At 59.1% G+C, this 16748-nt stretch overlaps 1 protein-coding gene across 1 annotated transcript in view; it reads left to right on the forward strand.

Annotated features, from left to right (window-relative positions):
• The window catches only part of LPCAT1 (lysophosphatidylcholine acyltransferase 1), a 46269-nt gene that overhangs the window by 916 nt on the left and 28605 nt on the right, over positions 1 to 16748 (forward strand). Inside the window, exon 2 of the mRNA XM_073891109.1 lies at positions 16593 to 16735. Within this exon, the coding sequence (XP_073747210.1) occupies positions 16593 to 16735 (143 nt within the window). The remainder of the gene's footprint in view (positions 1 to 16592; positions 16736 to 16748) is intronic.

A 16748-nucleotide genomic window follows, 5' to 3' on the forward strand; every position in this document is an offset into this window, starting at 1 on the left:
GTTGGGTTATCCCCCGACCTGGTGGGAAACATTACCGCACCTGGTGGACTAATTCCCGGGCAGTGTTGGGCCTCAGCATTGACATTCCTGCTCTCTGGTTGTGCATTATGTTTGCATTTCTGTAAGATGTTGCTCACAACACTGCCTTTCTTTTAACTCCAAAACTGTAATAGAAGCAGGCACAACTTTAGGATTTTAACAGTTGTGCAGTTGATGGAGAGTAGCCAGACATTTTGGGGGTGACATTGAGATTCTTCTTTAATGCATAAAGTTATTTTTCTGAAATAATATTAAAGTGAAAAGTTCTTGAAGTTTGGTGTTGTTGTTGTCCTGGGTTGTGTGCTTTTCTTGAGGCATCCTCTAGGTGGGCTTGGTTACCCTCCTGGGAGAGGGTTAGGGTAGGCACAAGACTGAGGACAGGGGAGGGAGGGGAGGGTGGCATCCCGTCTAGTGACATGAACAAGCAAGGTTGTACCAGTCAGCTCTCTTGGGCCTTGTCCCCTGTGTCTCATGTGTCTGGAGACAGACACCGTTATCTGCCCGCCCCTGGTGTTGCCGACACACACCCCCCTCCCCGCGTTCCTTTGCTTGCAGACTTGAACTCATCACCTGCCCGCCGCTGTACCCAGCTGTGGAGGGGTTAGGAGCGCAGCCGCTTCTTCTGGGCTCCTGAACGGTGCCCCCACCAGCCCCCACCCCCATCGCTCCTGTGGTCCACAGGCCTTTCTTCCCGCACGGCTCTGAACCCTCTGAGGGTGGCCCTGGGACCCGGACTCTTCCAGGTGGCTTCCAAGCCCCGCCTCCCCCGTGTCTTCCTGCCTTTGCCTTCTCTGTCTGGCCTCTCTGCTCCTCCTGCGGGTCTTGGGTGACATATCACCTGCAGGAGGAAGCCCCCTCCTCCCTGGGAGCCGCCTCTGCGTCCCTGTCATGCTTGCAGCCCCTCCCCCATTACTGGGGATGGACAGGGGCCAGGTCCATCCTGCCACAAACTGCTCGTTGTCCGAATGGGGTCCACTGTAGAGACTCGGCTAGTTGTTGAGCGAATAAACATGCAGAAGGGATGGATGTCTGAGCAGAGCCAGAAATCCCCCGCACCCCTCAGGCAAGGGGCACCGGATTGTAAATTGGGGGTTTAGAGCAGCTTCTAATGGGCTCTTCTTCAGCGTGAGGCGGAGATTCTGGTTTTAGATGTTGGCGGGCAGCTTCTGGAGACATTCAGAAAAAAGAACAGGTGGGTGGAATGTTTTAGCCTCCTGGAAAGGGAGGGATACTTTGCATACACCTTGTTGCAGTGTTTCAGAGGCCATGTCAGATACTCATCAGAATAATCGTGGTGTATTTTATGTGTTCATAACAGAGCTGTGGTTACTGCTCAGTTATCCGCAGTGTGTGGTCCAGGGTATAGAGCTTTTAACTGCTAAGTTCCAGTTCTGCTCCACAGAAACATTTTGCTTTTCGCAAGCAGGGCTCTGCAAGCTTTTTACCTTTACGTAATACACTATGCTAAGGTTTCCACAGAGGAAACTAGCCTGCCCAAGCGAAGAAAGTCGGCCTCCAAAAACAATAAATAAATGAATCCTGCAATGACTGAGATACCTAAGGGCTGCTCGGAAACTCCCCTAAATTCTGAGTTAGGCTAAACCAGCAAGGGTGCCTGTGTTCACCTGCTGCTGGGGAGGGGCCGCCGCTGTCTGCAGATTAATGACCAGTCCATCTGTCATTTAACTGCAGATTTAGCAAGGAGCTTAAGCATCTCTTTGGACAGAAAATAACTCGTTAAGATAGGAAAAACTTATAGTATCATATTGGGTAGTCGTGTGGTGATTTGCTGTTTTGGGGGTCATAAAGTGGTTTCTATCCCCGGGGTTTTTCGGGTGCTTTTGTTGGAACCCCCGGGTGTGAGTGCATCCCAGCTCCAGCTCTGATGTTGCCCCATCTCTGAACTCCCAGTGACGAGTGCCAGGGAGAATTTACTTCCTGGAAAGCGGTCTAGCTTCCTGTACACATTGGAAGTGAGTCCTCTGTGGGAGGATGCTGCTGCGTGCCCCCCTTTCCCAGTTAAATCCACAGAGAGGATTATCATGAAGGTTGAATGCAGGGACAGACTCCAGCCCAGCAGCCCTGCAAGGTGGCCTGAGTGCAGTTTAATTACCCAGAAGTGGATGATCTTTTTCTCTGAGTTCCTGTCCAAATGTGTGAGTTTTGATTAAAAGAAAGAAAGCAGCAGCAGGTGCTCCGGTTTCAGCCTGCATCCTGAGCAGGTGTGGCCCCTCTCGGGCAGGGAGTCCCATGCCCCGCAGACTTCCAGGCCCGCTGGTTTCCACGTGCTTCTCTGACCTGCCAGGCTCCCAGGCAGCCACCCCAGCCCTCCTGCTGCCCCTGTGTCCATTCATGATGACAGCTCTCTATCAACCCCAGCACTCTGCCAAGAGTGTGGAGGGAGGGGCATGCGGGGAGATGACCTGACTCCAAGCTGGTGTTCTGAAGGGGCTGGTGGCAGTAGAAACCAGGGGGGATCATGGGGACGGAGGATTTCCAGGAGAGCGTGTGTCCCATGGGAAGACAGAGAGGGCTGGCTGCAGCAGGGCAGATCCCAGGCCTCAGGTGCCCTGCCTCCTCCTGACAACCTGGGAGCCTGACGGTACCACCTCTCTTGGTGCGCGTGTAGCCCAGTGAGGTGCAGGGGCATTTCTCCCGTGTCCTTGCCATGCTAGTCGCTCAGTGGCAGCCCTGGAGGCAGGTGGGTGCAGGGTCGTGTGTCATGTCCCTGAGTCCCAGGTAGGGAGACTTAGGTCCAGGGAATGCAGTCCCCAGAGCCCCAGGCAGGCTCAGGGCTCAGGACAGGTGAGCTCTTAGGGGACTGGCTTTTTCTTCTAACACACCAAGAGCTTCCTGACATCTGGTTCTCATGTTCTAGAAGGGTGTACCTGTAAACTTAACTGTGGCTAGTGAGGAGGCCTGGGGCGGGGGGAGGCCCAGGGTTGGAAAGACTTGACTTTCCGTACTCCATGCTCTTGTGTCCTGGAATACAGGTCTTTAACGTCTATACACAGGTCTTGTGTGCGTGTTTGTGCACACGCACGCAAGTGTAAACACACACACAATTGTGTTTTACATTTTTTTAAATTTATTAGTACTGAGTAAAGTACTATCAGTCTTATCTCTCATTTTAGAAAATCAGGATTTTGTCCCTGAAAGCGGCCACTCAAGCGCCCAGTTGCAGGAGGAGGGAGCTTGCCCTGCTCCGATCCCCATGGGCATCCGAGCCCCAGATGCTGGAGGAGGTCCAAGGAGGTGCCCCGGGCTCCTTCTGCTCCTGTGAATCTGAGCACGGCTCCCACGAATCATGTTTCACAAAGCCTTGCCTCTGCGCCGCCCGACCAGAGACCAGTGCCTTGCCAACCGCTCTGCCCTTGCCCCTTCCTGCCGCTTCGTGCCCCTTCGTGCCCCTGGGGCCTTCAGCCGGCACAGCCAGGACACAGTGCTGCGGTCCCCAGAGCGGCGGGGCTGAGCTCGCCCCTCGCCCAGTCCTCACGCGTTTGCTCTGATGTGTCAGGGTGACCTTAACCTTTCCCAAACTGGTGTTTCTCATGTTTCTAGTGTCCCGTAAGCCTTGAGTGAGGTTGTTCTTATGAAAATTAGCCCAGAAGACAGTGTGTGTCTGTGAGATTGCAGTGTTGACCTTCTCAAGCCCGGCCACCAAGCAGCCCTTCGAGCCACGTCTTGCGGTGTCGTAACTAATCGGCACGTTCCCAGTTTTGCTCCACGTTCCAGCCTCGCGAGCTGAGGTGTTGCCAAGCTTGTTAAACGCTGTCCCTAAACGTGCACCCGGCTGCGGCTCCCAGTGTCTCCGATGTGCCACACAGCTGCCATGGACTGCCCTGCGCAGAGCCCCTGGCTTCGTCCCGCTCGTGTGCAGGACCTGCCGCAGGTGCTGGAGACTTGGCCTCTACCCCCAGAAGTCACATTTCCATCTGAGGGCCAGAGGACTGATTTCTTTTCTCTAAAATGCTCCTTGCCACATGAAATCTTTTCTTAAAACGTCTTTCACGATTTTGATATTCCAAACCCCTAGGATACGGATGCAGAGCTGGCTTTCACAGGGTCCCTGAGGTCTGGGGGGTGGGGACCAGTGTGCCCACCCAGCAGGGTCTCTGCTCCATGCCCGGCACCCCCAGAAGTGAGCCTGGGGCCCCGCAGCCAGGGGCCCAAGGCTGAGGGGCTGCTTTGGACCAGGCCCTGAATGGTCCTGTGTGCAGGGCCAACAGCCGAGCAGAACCCCCTCCCTGTATACGTGGGTCTTTTCACCGGTAGGAAGGAATCCCTGTGCCATGGGACTCATTAGCTCCACATCCTCGAGGGGGCTCCCGGGCCACTGCAGCTCAGCACATCCCAAGCCCGGAGCCCTCCTCCTCCCTCACCCCGAGCACTCAGAACCACTTTCGCCTCCTGCCCCCACCCAGGTGCACCGGTCAGCAGCCGCCACCCCATGCCCTCCCATCCCACCCTAACTGTGCTCCTGCATTGTGCTGAGGAGCACTTGGATCAGTCTGCTCCGCACATCCCCAGTGTACTTGGAAGAGTGACCACCCTGGCCGGGGCTGACTACTCAGGCTCCTACCACAGGCTTAGTGTCAGGCCCATTCTCACCCCACAGATGTTACTGGTGGGCCAAGAACTTCCCCGCGGGGTCAGAGCCAGGATGCCCTGGGGAGCTCCCCGCGGCTGGGGGTCAGAGCCAGGGTGCCCTGGGGAGCTCCCCGCGGCTGGGGGTCAGAGCCAGGGTGCCCTGGGGAGCTCCCCGCGGCTGGAGGGGTACTTACAGCTGGGGCCTAGGGGCAGGATGTGGTTAGGGGGCTCCCTACAGTTGGGGGGCAGGGCCTGGATGTTCCCTAGGAGCTTCCCGCAGATGGGGGCCTGGAGCCAGCTTTTGGGTGAAGCCAGCAGTTGGGGGTGAGGTTGAGCCAGGACATGCTGGGGGTGCGGTGTCGGAGAGCAGAGTGGGCAGGAGGTGCCCAGGTGGGAGCACCTGCAGCTGGTCTGGACATGGCAGGACTGCTCCTGGAGGGTCCCCCTTGGCGAGCAACTCAAGATGCTGTTATCCTGGGCCCCACAGGCACTCTGCTGGGATTTGCTGAACAAATGGAAGCAGCTGGGAATGCCACAGCGCTTGAATTTCAAGATTCTTTTATTCAGACTGTGCCAAAGGCCCTGGAGATAAGGGATTTCCTAGGGCCACACAGCCTGGCTGCGTCTGTCAGCGTGAGCGGGTCTGTGGGGGCAGGGTCTGTCCGGGGGAGGGGGGAGTTCTTGGTGGGGCTCTCTCTCAGTCTTCTCGACCCCTGCCCCAAGGCCGACCCCGGGGGCCCCACCAGGCACCTCTGCACCCCCCCATTCCCTTCCCCTGCTGACTGAAGCACCAGCGAAGGTAAACAGCTGCCCGCTAACTGCGCACCCTGCTGTGTGCGGGGACCACCCCAAGCTGAGGGGGTTGAAACCTGGGACGATGTGCAGTTAGGAGGAGGGAGTGCCTCACTTTCTCAGACCGTGAGCCCCGAGCAGGGACCTGCTCTGTCCTGGACCACAGCCAGCGGCTCCGGCTCCTAGCAGCCCGGGAGAAGCACTGACTGTTAGTAAACAGATGAGCTCATGGCCCCGTGGAGCTCGCCTGAGCGCGGGAACTCAGGTGGTCCCTCCACCGGGGCCATTCTGAGCCTGTGTGTGGGGATCATCTGCTCAGTGGACCAGGCAGGTCCTTCTCTGTACGTGGTCTGTGCACCTCTCCCTCCCTGTTCCCGCTCCCTCCGTGTTTCCCATCCCCTCGGGTGGGGGTGTTCTCAAGAAAAAGCCTGTGCCCCCTGGGATGGCCTTTCTGTTCCACTCACCAGGTTGCCTGTGGTGTGGGCCCTGCACCTGCCCCCCCCCCCAGAGCGGCCCGTCCAGCCCTGCTCAGAGCCTGAGCTTCTCTGCCCGTCTTTGGGACTCTGCAGTTCCTGGTCTCTGCAGGTGGGAGGTCTGTGCCTAGAAAGCTCCCTTTCTGAGCAGCTGTGCTTCCTGGGTGTCCGGGGCCCCCAGGCGAGATGCCTGTGGGAACGGGTCAGGTGCCTGCAATCTCTAAGCAGGGATTTGGAGCCCATTCCTGCGTTGGATCTGAGCCTCGTCCCTGGAGTGGGGCAGCCGGCCCCTGCCAAGAGAGGCGGGCCCTGCTGGGTGCTAAGCTCTCGGGGGTGAGTGGGCAGCCAGGGAAGGGCCTTTGGCCTGCAGTTTGGCTTATTGTGGGATTTCACATCTGGAGCCTGCGGGAGCAGCCGCTTGGAATCAGAGACCACAGGGTCTCCAGCTGAAGAGTCCTGAAAACCCTGAGGAAATGTGATTTTATAGGGAACAAGTGGGTATCGGAGGAGGGGCGAGGGGAGCCCAGAGGCAAGCTGGTGGCAGGGAGGGGCGTCAGCTCCCCCCCACGGCCCCCCAGGGCCCTGCTCCGGGCACTTCCTCTTCGCTTCAACCCCAGCAGCTGTTAGGGATCTTTCTCAATTCCCTGAAGGAAAGGTGCTCCCCACACAGCTCTGCCCCCAGGCCAGCTGGCGGCTGCGTCTGTTGCCCTGCCCACGGGGCTCTGGGCCAGGCCAGCTGCAGGCCCCGGTCGGTCATCAGGAGCCGCGCTGGCTCTGGCCTGTGGTCGGCACTTGGCACGTGCTCGCTGACCTAGTGAACTTGTTCACTGCCGCCGCTTGCACACAGCCCTGGGTGAGAGCCCCGAGCTGCTGGCTACAGTGCAGGTAGCCTGAACCCTCATGTGGCAAGGGGCCAGGACCTTGGGGTCGCCCAGACTGGCGGGGGCGGGGCAGGAATCTGCGTCTGTAGTAGTATTAGGAGCACCAGGGCTCTGGGTGCTCGGGTGGAGCGGGGTCTTTAGCAGAGGGCGCATTGCGCTCCCCCATGCCAGCCGGGGCTCCGAGGGCCGAGCCCCTACCGGGGGACCAGGGCGGCCGCGGCAGAGGCCGTGGTGACAGTGGTGGGTGCAGCGGGGACTTGGGAGTCCTCCCCTCAGCCCCCAAGCCTGTCCACCCCTCACCCCCTCACCTGTGCCGCGGGGACGCAGCAGGCCGTCCACCCCTCACCCCCTCACCTGTGCCGCGGGGACGCAGCAGGCCTGTCCACCCCTCACCCCCTCACCTGTGCCGCGGGGACGCAGCGCTCAGCAGGCCGGGGGCTTTCCTGGGCCTGTTCCTGGGCCTGCCCTCCACCTGGCCCACCGCACCCCCTGGCTGCCTCACACCCCTGTCCCTCCCCTGCCTTGGGGCCCAGCCTCGCCGTTCAGTGTCTTGCTGGTCCTCCCTGGAGACCCTGAGGCTGTCTACATGGCAGGTGTCTCCTGACGTCCCCAAGGGTGCACCTCCCTGGCCCTCATGTGGAGGTTCCGTAGCTCGTCTGCCCTTAAGCGTGGACCAAGTGCCCTGCCCAGGCCCCTCTGGCCCCCCGCCCCGAGGTCCCTGCTCTGTTTGCCTGGGGGGCCTGAGCTGCCCTCCGCGCTGATCACTGTGTGGTTGTGACCCTGTGACTGTGGGCCCTGGTTCCCCTGTGCTGGGGGCCTGCAGGCATGACCCCGGGAAACCCTCGGTGCTGGGGGACAGAGCTGGCCTTGGGCCCGAGCCCCTGGAAGGCACAGACCTCCACCCCTGGGCCTTCAGACTCTGGCCAAGGGGCAGGTGAGGAAGGACTGTGTGGTTTCGGTGGGGTTCCTGGTGTGTCTCCCTTGGTGATAAGGGTGCGTGTGTAGGGTCTCCTGATTGCAGGGCAGTTCTGATCCCATAAGGAGCTGCATAGGTGTTGCTTCCTGTGTGGACCATGCCATCAGCTGTGTGACGGGTGGTAGGTGCGCTGGTCTGGGAACATGGCTGTGCTCGGGCCGTGCGGCAGATCTGTACGTTCAGAGTGAGTTTCTGAGGGACACTCTCCTGCACCAGACTCCAGGCTGGCCGCACGTGCCCAGATGGGATCTGAAAGCTCCTGAACACAGAGACCGCGTGCATGCGGGGAAAGTCGGGGTTGCTTGCAGGTTCAAAGAAAAAATAGCTGTTTTAGCAACACTCTATTTAATTTTAGATTTGAGTGGGAGAGCTGAGAAGAAATAGCTTGTGCGTAGCAGTGACTGTGGTCCTGGCAGGAGAGGGTCCTCTGTCACACAGGTGGACACACGACGTCAGAGTGTGGGACAGCTGAAGACCAGGGGCAAGAAGACCAACGTTCACATGTTAGCGAGAAGAAGATGAGGGAGTCCAGTGTGAAGTGGACACAGGATTAAATAGGGTGACCGAACACGCAGAAGGCCGGCTGCCCCGGAAATGGGGTGCCCAGCGAGGACGGACCTGTCCCGCCCCCGGGGCGTTGCTCCCGGCAGCCGTCCCCACCTCCCCGCGCCGTCAGCACCTCGGATTTCCAGCCTTGCTCTGGTTCGTCTCTTTGTGGGCAGCCGTGTGTGACGATATGGCAGAGCTTACAGCCACTGTTGAGAACGAGGCTCTTTCTCTTTGCTTTTGAGATAGGAAGCTATTCCGTATCCCAGACAAGCCTGTGCAAGGGGTCGCGTCCCAGTGTACCCTATGTTTAGGAAAGGCGTTTTGCGGATTGGAGTTGGGGGAGCGGTGGGATGGGTTTTCTAAGGCTGGTTTGCTGGGTTTGCACCGGGAGGTGTTGGGTCCGGAGCTGATGCTCTTGGAGCTCCTTCCCAGGCTCTGCGGCCGGGAGTTTGTGCGGGAAAGTGCTGGATTGTGCCAGCCACCAGTGGCACTCCTCTGACCGTTGCCGTGCTGTTCCCAAGCTCTTTAGAAAGAAGACAAGTCCTGTGTCTGTTTTGTCATTGTGTCAGCAGAGCGTGGCCCCAGGAGGAAGAAACTAGCGCCCCGAGGCTCTTTGGAGCTGCTCCCTGCCCAAGCCAGGCTGAGTGAGGGGCATTGGGCTGTGGCTTCCCAGTTTCAGAATATTCTGTCTGTTCTAAGTCAGGATTTTGAAAAACAACTTGCTTTAGATTTTTTAAATATGTAACAGCCAGAGAGAAAGCTGGATCCCGCAGGTACAGTTTCCCTGTGTGTATCTCACGTGGCCGTCTCCGCAGAACCCATGAGGCTCGTCCCACATCTCCTCACGGGAAGAGCCTGGGGTACCCAGACCGACCTTCCTGGGGGCCGTTTGAGGCAGTCATGAGACCCAGCCCCAGGAACCAGGGTGTCCTCCCTCCACCCTGGAGCCCCAGTGCGGCTTGTTTCGGAAGATGAGCCTGTCCTGCCCCGCGGACCCGGACCCCAGCTGAGCTGCCGGGCTGCCCGTCTGCATCTTGCTCTGCCACGGGGCGCACACACTGTCTGGGTGGCTTAACTGATCGGGGGTAGTGGATTCTCTGTCGTATTACCCCCAGAACCACAGCCCTGTGGGGACTTTGATTCTAAGGCATTCCTTCAGCTGTGCACAGTGGGTCCACTCCACCTGCTGTGCGCATCTGGGCTGGGAGCGCCACCGAGGGCCCAGGAGTCTGCAGCTTCCCCTCCTCGGCCCTGGGAACCCATCCTGGTGGGTGTGGGCGGACCCGCAGGTCAGGGTACCGATTGTCCTTCCCACTTGGAGTCTGAGCACCCTCAGTGCCAGCTCAGGGTGCCTGTGGTCCCGCCAGGGCCCCCCATGTTCACTGTGCGTGCAGCACCCCCACTGATCGCTCCATTCCCCCGCCTCCTCAGGACCCACCCCCGCTAGTGATTGTCCACCTTCCGGGCATTCACTCAGGCCACCGGCCATCCTGGAAAATCCTGCCTTTCAAATGTTGTCATCTACGTGATGTGAAGATAGGAGCCCTGTTTTGTCTCTTCTGTCCCTGCGTCGTGGTCACCTCAGGATCTATCCTTGTGCCCCAAGGACCTTGAAGGTCCTCCCTCTGGCTGCTAACATCTGTCACAGGTGACCTTGGGCTCACTGTCCCCTGGTGGCACCCCTGGGTGACACCCAGCCCTGCTGCTACCAGCAACACCCACGCAAGCCGCTCCGCGGGGAGCTGGACCGGGCCTGTTGGCTGGCCAGGGTGACACATGCAGGCTGTACCCGAGTCGTCCCCTGCAGTGTGGAGGGTCCAGCACCACTGACGCATGGCTTTGTGGGGGAGGACTGGCTCCGAGGCCATCCCCAGAACCTCAGGAGCACCCGGCCTCTGCCAGAACCAGGCACTCGGCCTCCCTGTGGCGACGCTGCAGAGCTCTGGCCACCCAGCACGTAGGGGCCGGCACCTCCGGCAGTCCACATTGGCTCCCGATCCTCCGTGTCCTCCAGCAGCCCCCGGGAGTGGTTCACTGGGACTGAGGGTGGACAGAGCACTGACCGCGTGTGAGCGGAGTTTTCAGACGCTGGCCTGGGCTTGGGCTGTGCACCCTGTCCGGCCGGCGCCCCTCTGTGCCCGCGCTCCCGTTTTCTCTGACCCTGTGGGGAATGCATTTCTCTTCAGCGTGGTCGTCATGTGTTTCCCTCTCCTTCGGAACCGCGATAATTATTCTTTTCCACGATGAAAGCACACCGGCTTTGGAACCCCCACCGCCACCGAGCCGAGTGCCATGAAGCCAGCACCCGCCGCGCGGCCCGGTGCTCGCCATGTGCCTTCAGGCTGCTGACCTTTCCTGTCAGAGCGGTCACACTGACCCCCCTCGCGCTCCCCTTGGGCATCTCCTGCCTGTAGATTCTGTGTCAGCATCTGTCACAGCTGGCTGGCGGCCCTCGGATGGCGCCACTCCCATGTGCGCTCTGGGGTGCACGGCATCTGGGTGCATGGCCGGCCTGTCCACTTCTGTCAAGGACACATGTCACCGTAGTGACCCGCCGGGCACGGGGACAGCGTGGGTGGAGACAGCGTGGACCCATGTCCACTCCCGGCAAGGTCACACGTCACCACAGTCACCCGCTGAGCACGGGGACAGCGTGGACCCATGTCCACTCCCAGCAAGGATGCATGTCACCACAGTGACCCACCGGGCACAGGGACAGCGTAGGTGGAGACACTGGGGACCTGTGTGTGCTCCCGGGGCCTTTGTCTCTTAAATAGCTCGTCGGCGGTTACGTGTTGGTTGTGAAACACAAGGCACTTGCTCGCATGAAGACGACGTTACTGGTCTTGGCAGAGAGGAGGGAGTGGCCGCCATGTGCGTCTGAGCTGGCCATTGTGACCAGAGGTGCCCTTGGTAGAGAGTTCCAGACGGTACGTTAAGTGAATTCACTGTGAATTGGTGAATGTTTTACATTAGATCCAGAATTGTCCTTTCTGCATCTTATCACAGGAGACTGGAGACATGCACCGGTGCATCTGCTCAGGCAGGATGACGCCACAGGTGGGCAGCTTTAGCAACAGGCGTTTCTGTCTCCCGGTCCTGGAGGCTGGAAGTCCAGTCTCCAGGTTCCTCCTCAGGCCTCCCTCCTCGGCGTGTAGACACCATGTCTCCAGGAGCCCTCACACAGGCCTCCCTCTGCATGTGTCTGTAGCCTGATCTCTTCTTAGAAGGACACCTGTCATATGGAATTAGGGTCCACTCTAGTGACCTCGTTTTACCTTAATCACCTTTTAAAGGCCCTGGCTGCAAATACAGCCACATTCTGAGGTCCTGGGGAGGGGGGCACACAGTTCAGCCCCTAACACCAAAGCAGAGAAAATGTAATGAGCCCCGTGCCCACCGTCCCCACCGCGGCAATCACCAGCCTACGGCCGCTCTGGTCTCACGGACACCCACTTTCCTCCCACCCACAGTGACTGGGAAGCAAAGCCCAGACTTCACCATTTCAGCCACGAATGCTCCGGGGTGTATCTGCATCCCAAGGAGGAGGACCGCCAGCCCCACACGTGACGGTGCGGGCAGCCAGTCTGCATCCCCACACGGGCGCTGAGCCGGGTGCATGCATCAGCCCCACCAGCCCCACGGCCTCACATACGCTCACCTGCACGGCCCCTTCCAGTGTATTTGGGGCATTTGCCCTGGAGAGTTTCCTGGTCTGCCGATTGCCTCCCCTCATCTTCCGTGTTTTCTGGGAAGTGGTCCTTGATCCAGAACTGAAGAGATGCCATTTCTGTTGGGTTGTGCCGTGGGCCTTCCACATACGGCCCATGTGTGCGTGCCTGTCCCCGTGTGCGCAGGCCCCTCCCTCACACCGGTGTGCGTGAGCCGTGAGGTTCTGGGGAGCCCGTGGGGAATGCTCCCGGATCCCCCCCGTGGCTGCCCTGAGGGACGGTCTCATGGGACAGACCATGTGGGCCAGCATCACACTCAGGAGCCTGCGTCCCTCCAAAGGCGACCAGCGAGGTGGGGTGTGTGCAGACGTGCATGTGCGCCCGGGGTGATGGACGCAGGGTGCAAGCACACGTGAAGTTCCCGTCAGTGCATTGATCTTATTGGTTCTGCCGGGGGGGTCTCCGGAGTCCAGGGGCCTTGGCCGCCTTCCTGATTTCAGCTGTACCCCACTGTCCCCCGCTGTCCCGGTTCATCTTCCACATTTTCTGCCCCGGCCTGGAATTGGCTTTGCTCAGGAGTCCTGGCTCCTTCAGGCAGGGAATGGCGTTCAGAGCCCGGAGGCAGCCGTGATGTTCCCCCTGCACCTTGGTGGGTCCCCACCGGGGTCTGCTCACTGGGGACTCCTGATGGAGCATGCCAGGTTAGAATGGCTGCTCCATGACACAGAGGAACCGTGAGCTTGTGTGTCCGCGTCTGTTCACGGTAATCCGCTTCCTGATGGACAGTGTATCGTAGCCAGCCTCCAAGGCACATAACCTCGCTCAGCCAGGGAGTCTGAATGTAGGTTCTCCTAGAACTGGGTTGCAAACCCTCAGCTCGCAGGAGCGAGCACACGGTTTACTTGACCTGGTGCTTCTGAGGGTGACTGGGCTGCCGAGGGGCAGTGGGAGCTTTGTGGAGGGGACGCAGACGCAGGTCCTGCGTTGCCTGCTCGGTCTGCAGCGTTCTCCCCCGATGCTGCTGCTTCGTCCTCCGCCCCCACCCAGGGCCGTCACCTGGGAGCGAGGCCAGCACTCTGTCCCCGAGGCCCCTGCCCTCCCGCCCACGCCTGCCCCCTCCCACGCCGCTGTCCATCCATCCCTGCCTGCACAGGTAGCATCTGCTGACCCACCTCCTGGCTCTGAGAGGGGCTTCTGTGGGAGTGGATCCCAGGGGCTGTCCCTGGCCGGGGGTCTGAGTCAGTGTCCGGCACAGAGCTGGCTCTTATTTGGGTTGTGGGAAACGGAGCCCTGCCCTCTCCACAGGACACCCCCTGCCTCCCTGCACGTTCCCCCTGGCGACTATGATCCTAGGGCTCTGTAACTCCGCAGGCTTGCCCTCCAGGCCGGCCGAGGAACAGAGGTGCTCGTGGTGCCCTGGGGGAGGGAGGCACCGAGGCCAGCCTTGCCGCTAATTACAGTGCCTTGTGAGTGCTCAGCCGAGCTGCCTGGAGACGGCAGGACCGCTCCCTTTCATCTGCCCCGTGCCCTTTGTTTTCCAGTCCAGCAGGACTTTCTACCAACGTCTTTTTGGTGATTGTGGTCTCTCCGCAGCCCCAGCACACTTGAGAACGTCCACGTGGCTGACACGGCTGTCCTGGCTGTTGTCCTGTGGCTGGAAACACTGAGTGTGCTCGGGCAGGCTCAAGCCCTGGGCCAGTTTGCACAGGGCGTGGTGGACAGCGAGGATGCTGGGAGGCCAGTGGCTGCGCCTGGGTGGACACGGGCCACAGAGCCTGTGAAGACAAGTGGGCCAGGAGGTGCAGGAAAACAGGAGGGTCCAACCAGGGGGCAGCCTAGAGCTCAGGACAAGTGGTCAGAGCCCACAGAAGGTTCTGGAAGGGGGGCTGCATGATGCCTTCCAAGTCCTGCCCCTTCTGGGGACAGTTTCCCCTCCTCCAGGGCAAGGCTGAGCCTGGCAGAAACACGCAGGCCCTCTGGTTGGGCCAGGTGAAAGCAGGTCCCCCCTGCACCCTGTGGGCTCCTGAGGGGGCTTGCCTTCCCCAGGCAGTTCACACAGCACTCCATAATCTGCCTGTAGAGCTACTTTCTGCCCCGTCCTTCAGGGTCCACGCGGTTCACTGTAGGTCTGTGACTCTCGGACCACATCGCGTGTCCACCTGCCCACTCATCGCTGTGTGTTCTCAGCGTGACTGTTGAGAAAGAGGGTACTTCTGAAAACAACACTGGGACGTTTGCCTCAAGAAGTTAAAAGGGACATTAGAGTTGAGTGAGAGAGAGTCTGTAGGAGCTAAAATTAATATGACCAACTGGTCACAGTAGAGACAGTAAATACATCCAAAACTGGCTCAACAAACATTAATAAACTAGAAGAATATCTGTCAACATAGGCTGAGAAGTTTTAGAGGCCCAAATAATAGTAAGTACACGATGGGTCGGGGCCGGGTTGTTGTAAACACACGGAAGAATGCAGTGGGCAGCTTCATTCGATTATCTTGAAAACACACGATGGGGAAGTAATCGGGGGAGGAAAAAAAATCTGCTGGGGACTTTCAGAGAGGTTTTTCTCTGACAAAACCCCTGAAATGAATTCAAGCAAAAGTAGAAAATCTAGATAAACAAAAAAAAAAAAAAAAGAAAGAAAAGCGAAGAAACCAGTAGTGAGATATATGTATATATATATATCTTGGTAGAAATTCCCCTGAAGAGCTGGCTCACTGGCGTGTGGACGTCACTGCAGGGCCCACCCAGGGGGAAGTTGTGGGTCTGCTTGCCCCCGACTTGCCCCCGGATGCATGCTAGCAAGCAAACTCAGCAGCTCCAGAGAAAAAAGAAGCCCCAGCGGGTAGCCAGCCGGCACTGTGACCGAGGTTTTCACGTTGGAAATGCAGTGGGTGCGGCATGTCGCGTACGTGGGCTGAGTGAGCTCGAGCACCGTAATCTCCCCGTAATCTCCCCGCTGGATGCAGGAAGGGCAGCACAACCTGAAGCAAACGCAACTCTCAAAAAACCAGGGGAGGGAAGGTACGTTCTCATCAGGGAAGAACATTTGCTACAACTTAGAGTAAGCGCCCACTTGAAAGGAAACATTGTCACCAACGTCACCCACAAGATGCGGATCAGCTGCCTCTCCTGCTCAGCCTGGAGGCGGTGCCCCGGACGGACGGGGAGGAGGCCTGCACAGGCCCAGGCCACTCCGGCTTGCCGTCCCCTGCCAGTCGTGTGGTGATGCAGGACCGCAGGATGCCGTGGGTGGCTGCAGGCCACGTGGGGCGGTTGGGACTCAAGATGAGCTAGAGCATCAGGTGAACACTGGATTTTCAAGACGTTATGAAAAAGTGTGAAATACCTCATTCATAATTTTTGTATTGAGTCCGTGCTGAAATGATAGTGCGTCAGATATATGAATATGTTACATTAATTTCATCCCCTTTTATGTTCTATATGCGGCCACTAGACAGTCTAAAATTACATACGTGGCTTGCATCGTATGCCCACTGGGCAGTGCAGTCTTGATAGAGGCCCCAGGAGAATCTACGGAGGGTCTGTGGGGCCAGTCCGCACAGCTCAGGTGCAGATTACAGGGACCCAGCCAGGCGAGCCGCTGTGGGGCCCTTCGGCCTGGGTCAGCCAAGCGGCTGGGAGATGTCACTGTGCACCTTCTCTTGGCCTCTTTTCTACCCTCTCTGCATCAAAACCCTGCATTTCTGAAGTGTGTATTATTGCAAATAATTATAAATTGCATCTATTGATCATAAATCCCTTGCAAGTTTTAAGTTTTGTCATCCCTCCCCCCACCCTGTTTTCTAATTAACCTCCTGAGATTAAGTTTGTCCCAGAACGCACCATTCCTGAGTGTGTACCCCAGGTGAGAACCAGAGCATGGCTTTGTGCCTAGGAGTGCTTGCTTTTAGACACAGCCATCCAGCCACCGTTGACTCTCCCTGACTCTCCCCGAACATGTCCATCCTTGCCCCCACCCCGTGTTTGCAGCTGTCCCCCTCACTGGAGGGCCTGCCCATCCCCACAGAGCCCCTCCCATGGCATCTTCCCAACCAGACCCGTGGGGGCGTGTGAAGCCCCCCAGTGCTGCTTGTTTGAAGGCGGGCTGGCTGAGCCCTGTTCTCTGCTGGGCTCCTGCCGTGACTTCCTGGGGCTGGAGAGTCCCGTGGGGTCCCTGGTCTTCCTTGTGGCCACAGTCCGTCTGGCCAGCTCCGTACCTGCTGGCCCCCTGCATGGCAGCTCAGCATGGCAAAGGCATCCCGGGTTGGGCTGGGACTCGGGAAGCTAAGAAGAGCAGGGCGCATGTGCTGGGCCCAGCTAGAGAGGGTCTCGGGTGTGGGGCTGTGGGGCTCTAGGGTCCGGGCGAGCTCTATGGTCCATTTGCCGTTGCCACATGGGGCTACTTGAGGCTGGAGCGGGATGGGGCGCAGCAGCATGATCGGAGACGCTTGGCAGGATATCCTGGGCCACCTGCCCCACTATCGTGTGAGGGCAGCGCCCTGGGCCCGGGGCGGGCGCCGCGTTTCCATAGGGATCCGGGCCCGGCTTCGCACGCGGAGTCCAGAGGACCAGTTCTCTGGCGAATGGTTCTGGAATGACCTCACCTCTGTCTTTCCAGATCATCTTCATGACGCTGACGCTCTTCCCCATCCGGCTGCTACTCATCGTTACCATGATGCTGCTCGCCTGGCCCTTCACGTTCTTCGCTACACTGGGGTCCTCAGACAGGGAACCCGAACAGCCCCCGGCCACGTGGCGGAAGTAAGTCACTCGT

This window comes from Callorhinus ursinus, unplaced genomic scaffold (assembly GCF_003265705.2).
Source record: "Callorhinus ursinus isolate GAN/ISIS: 27379988/994484 unplaced genomic scaffold, GSC_fseal_2.0 scaffold3, whole genome shotgun sequence".
Classification (NCBI taxonomy): domain Eukaryota; kingdom Metazoa; phylum Chordata; class Mammalia; order Carnivora; family Otariidae; genus Callorhinus; species Callorhinus ursinus.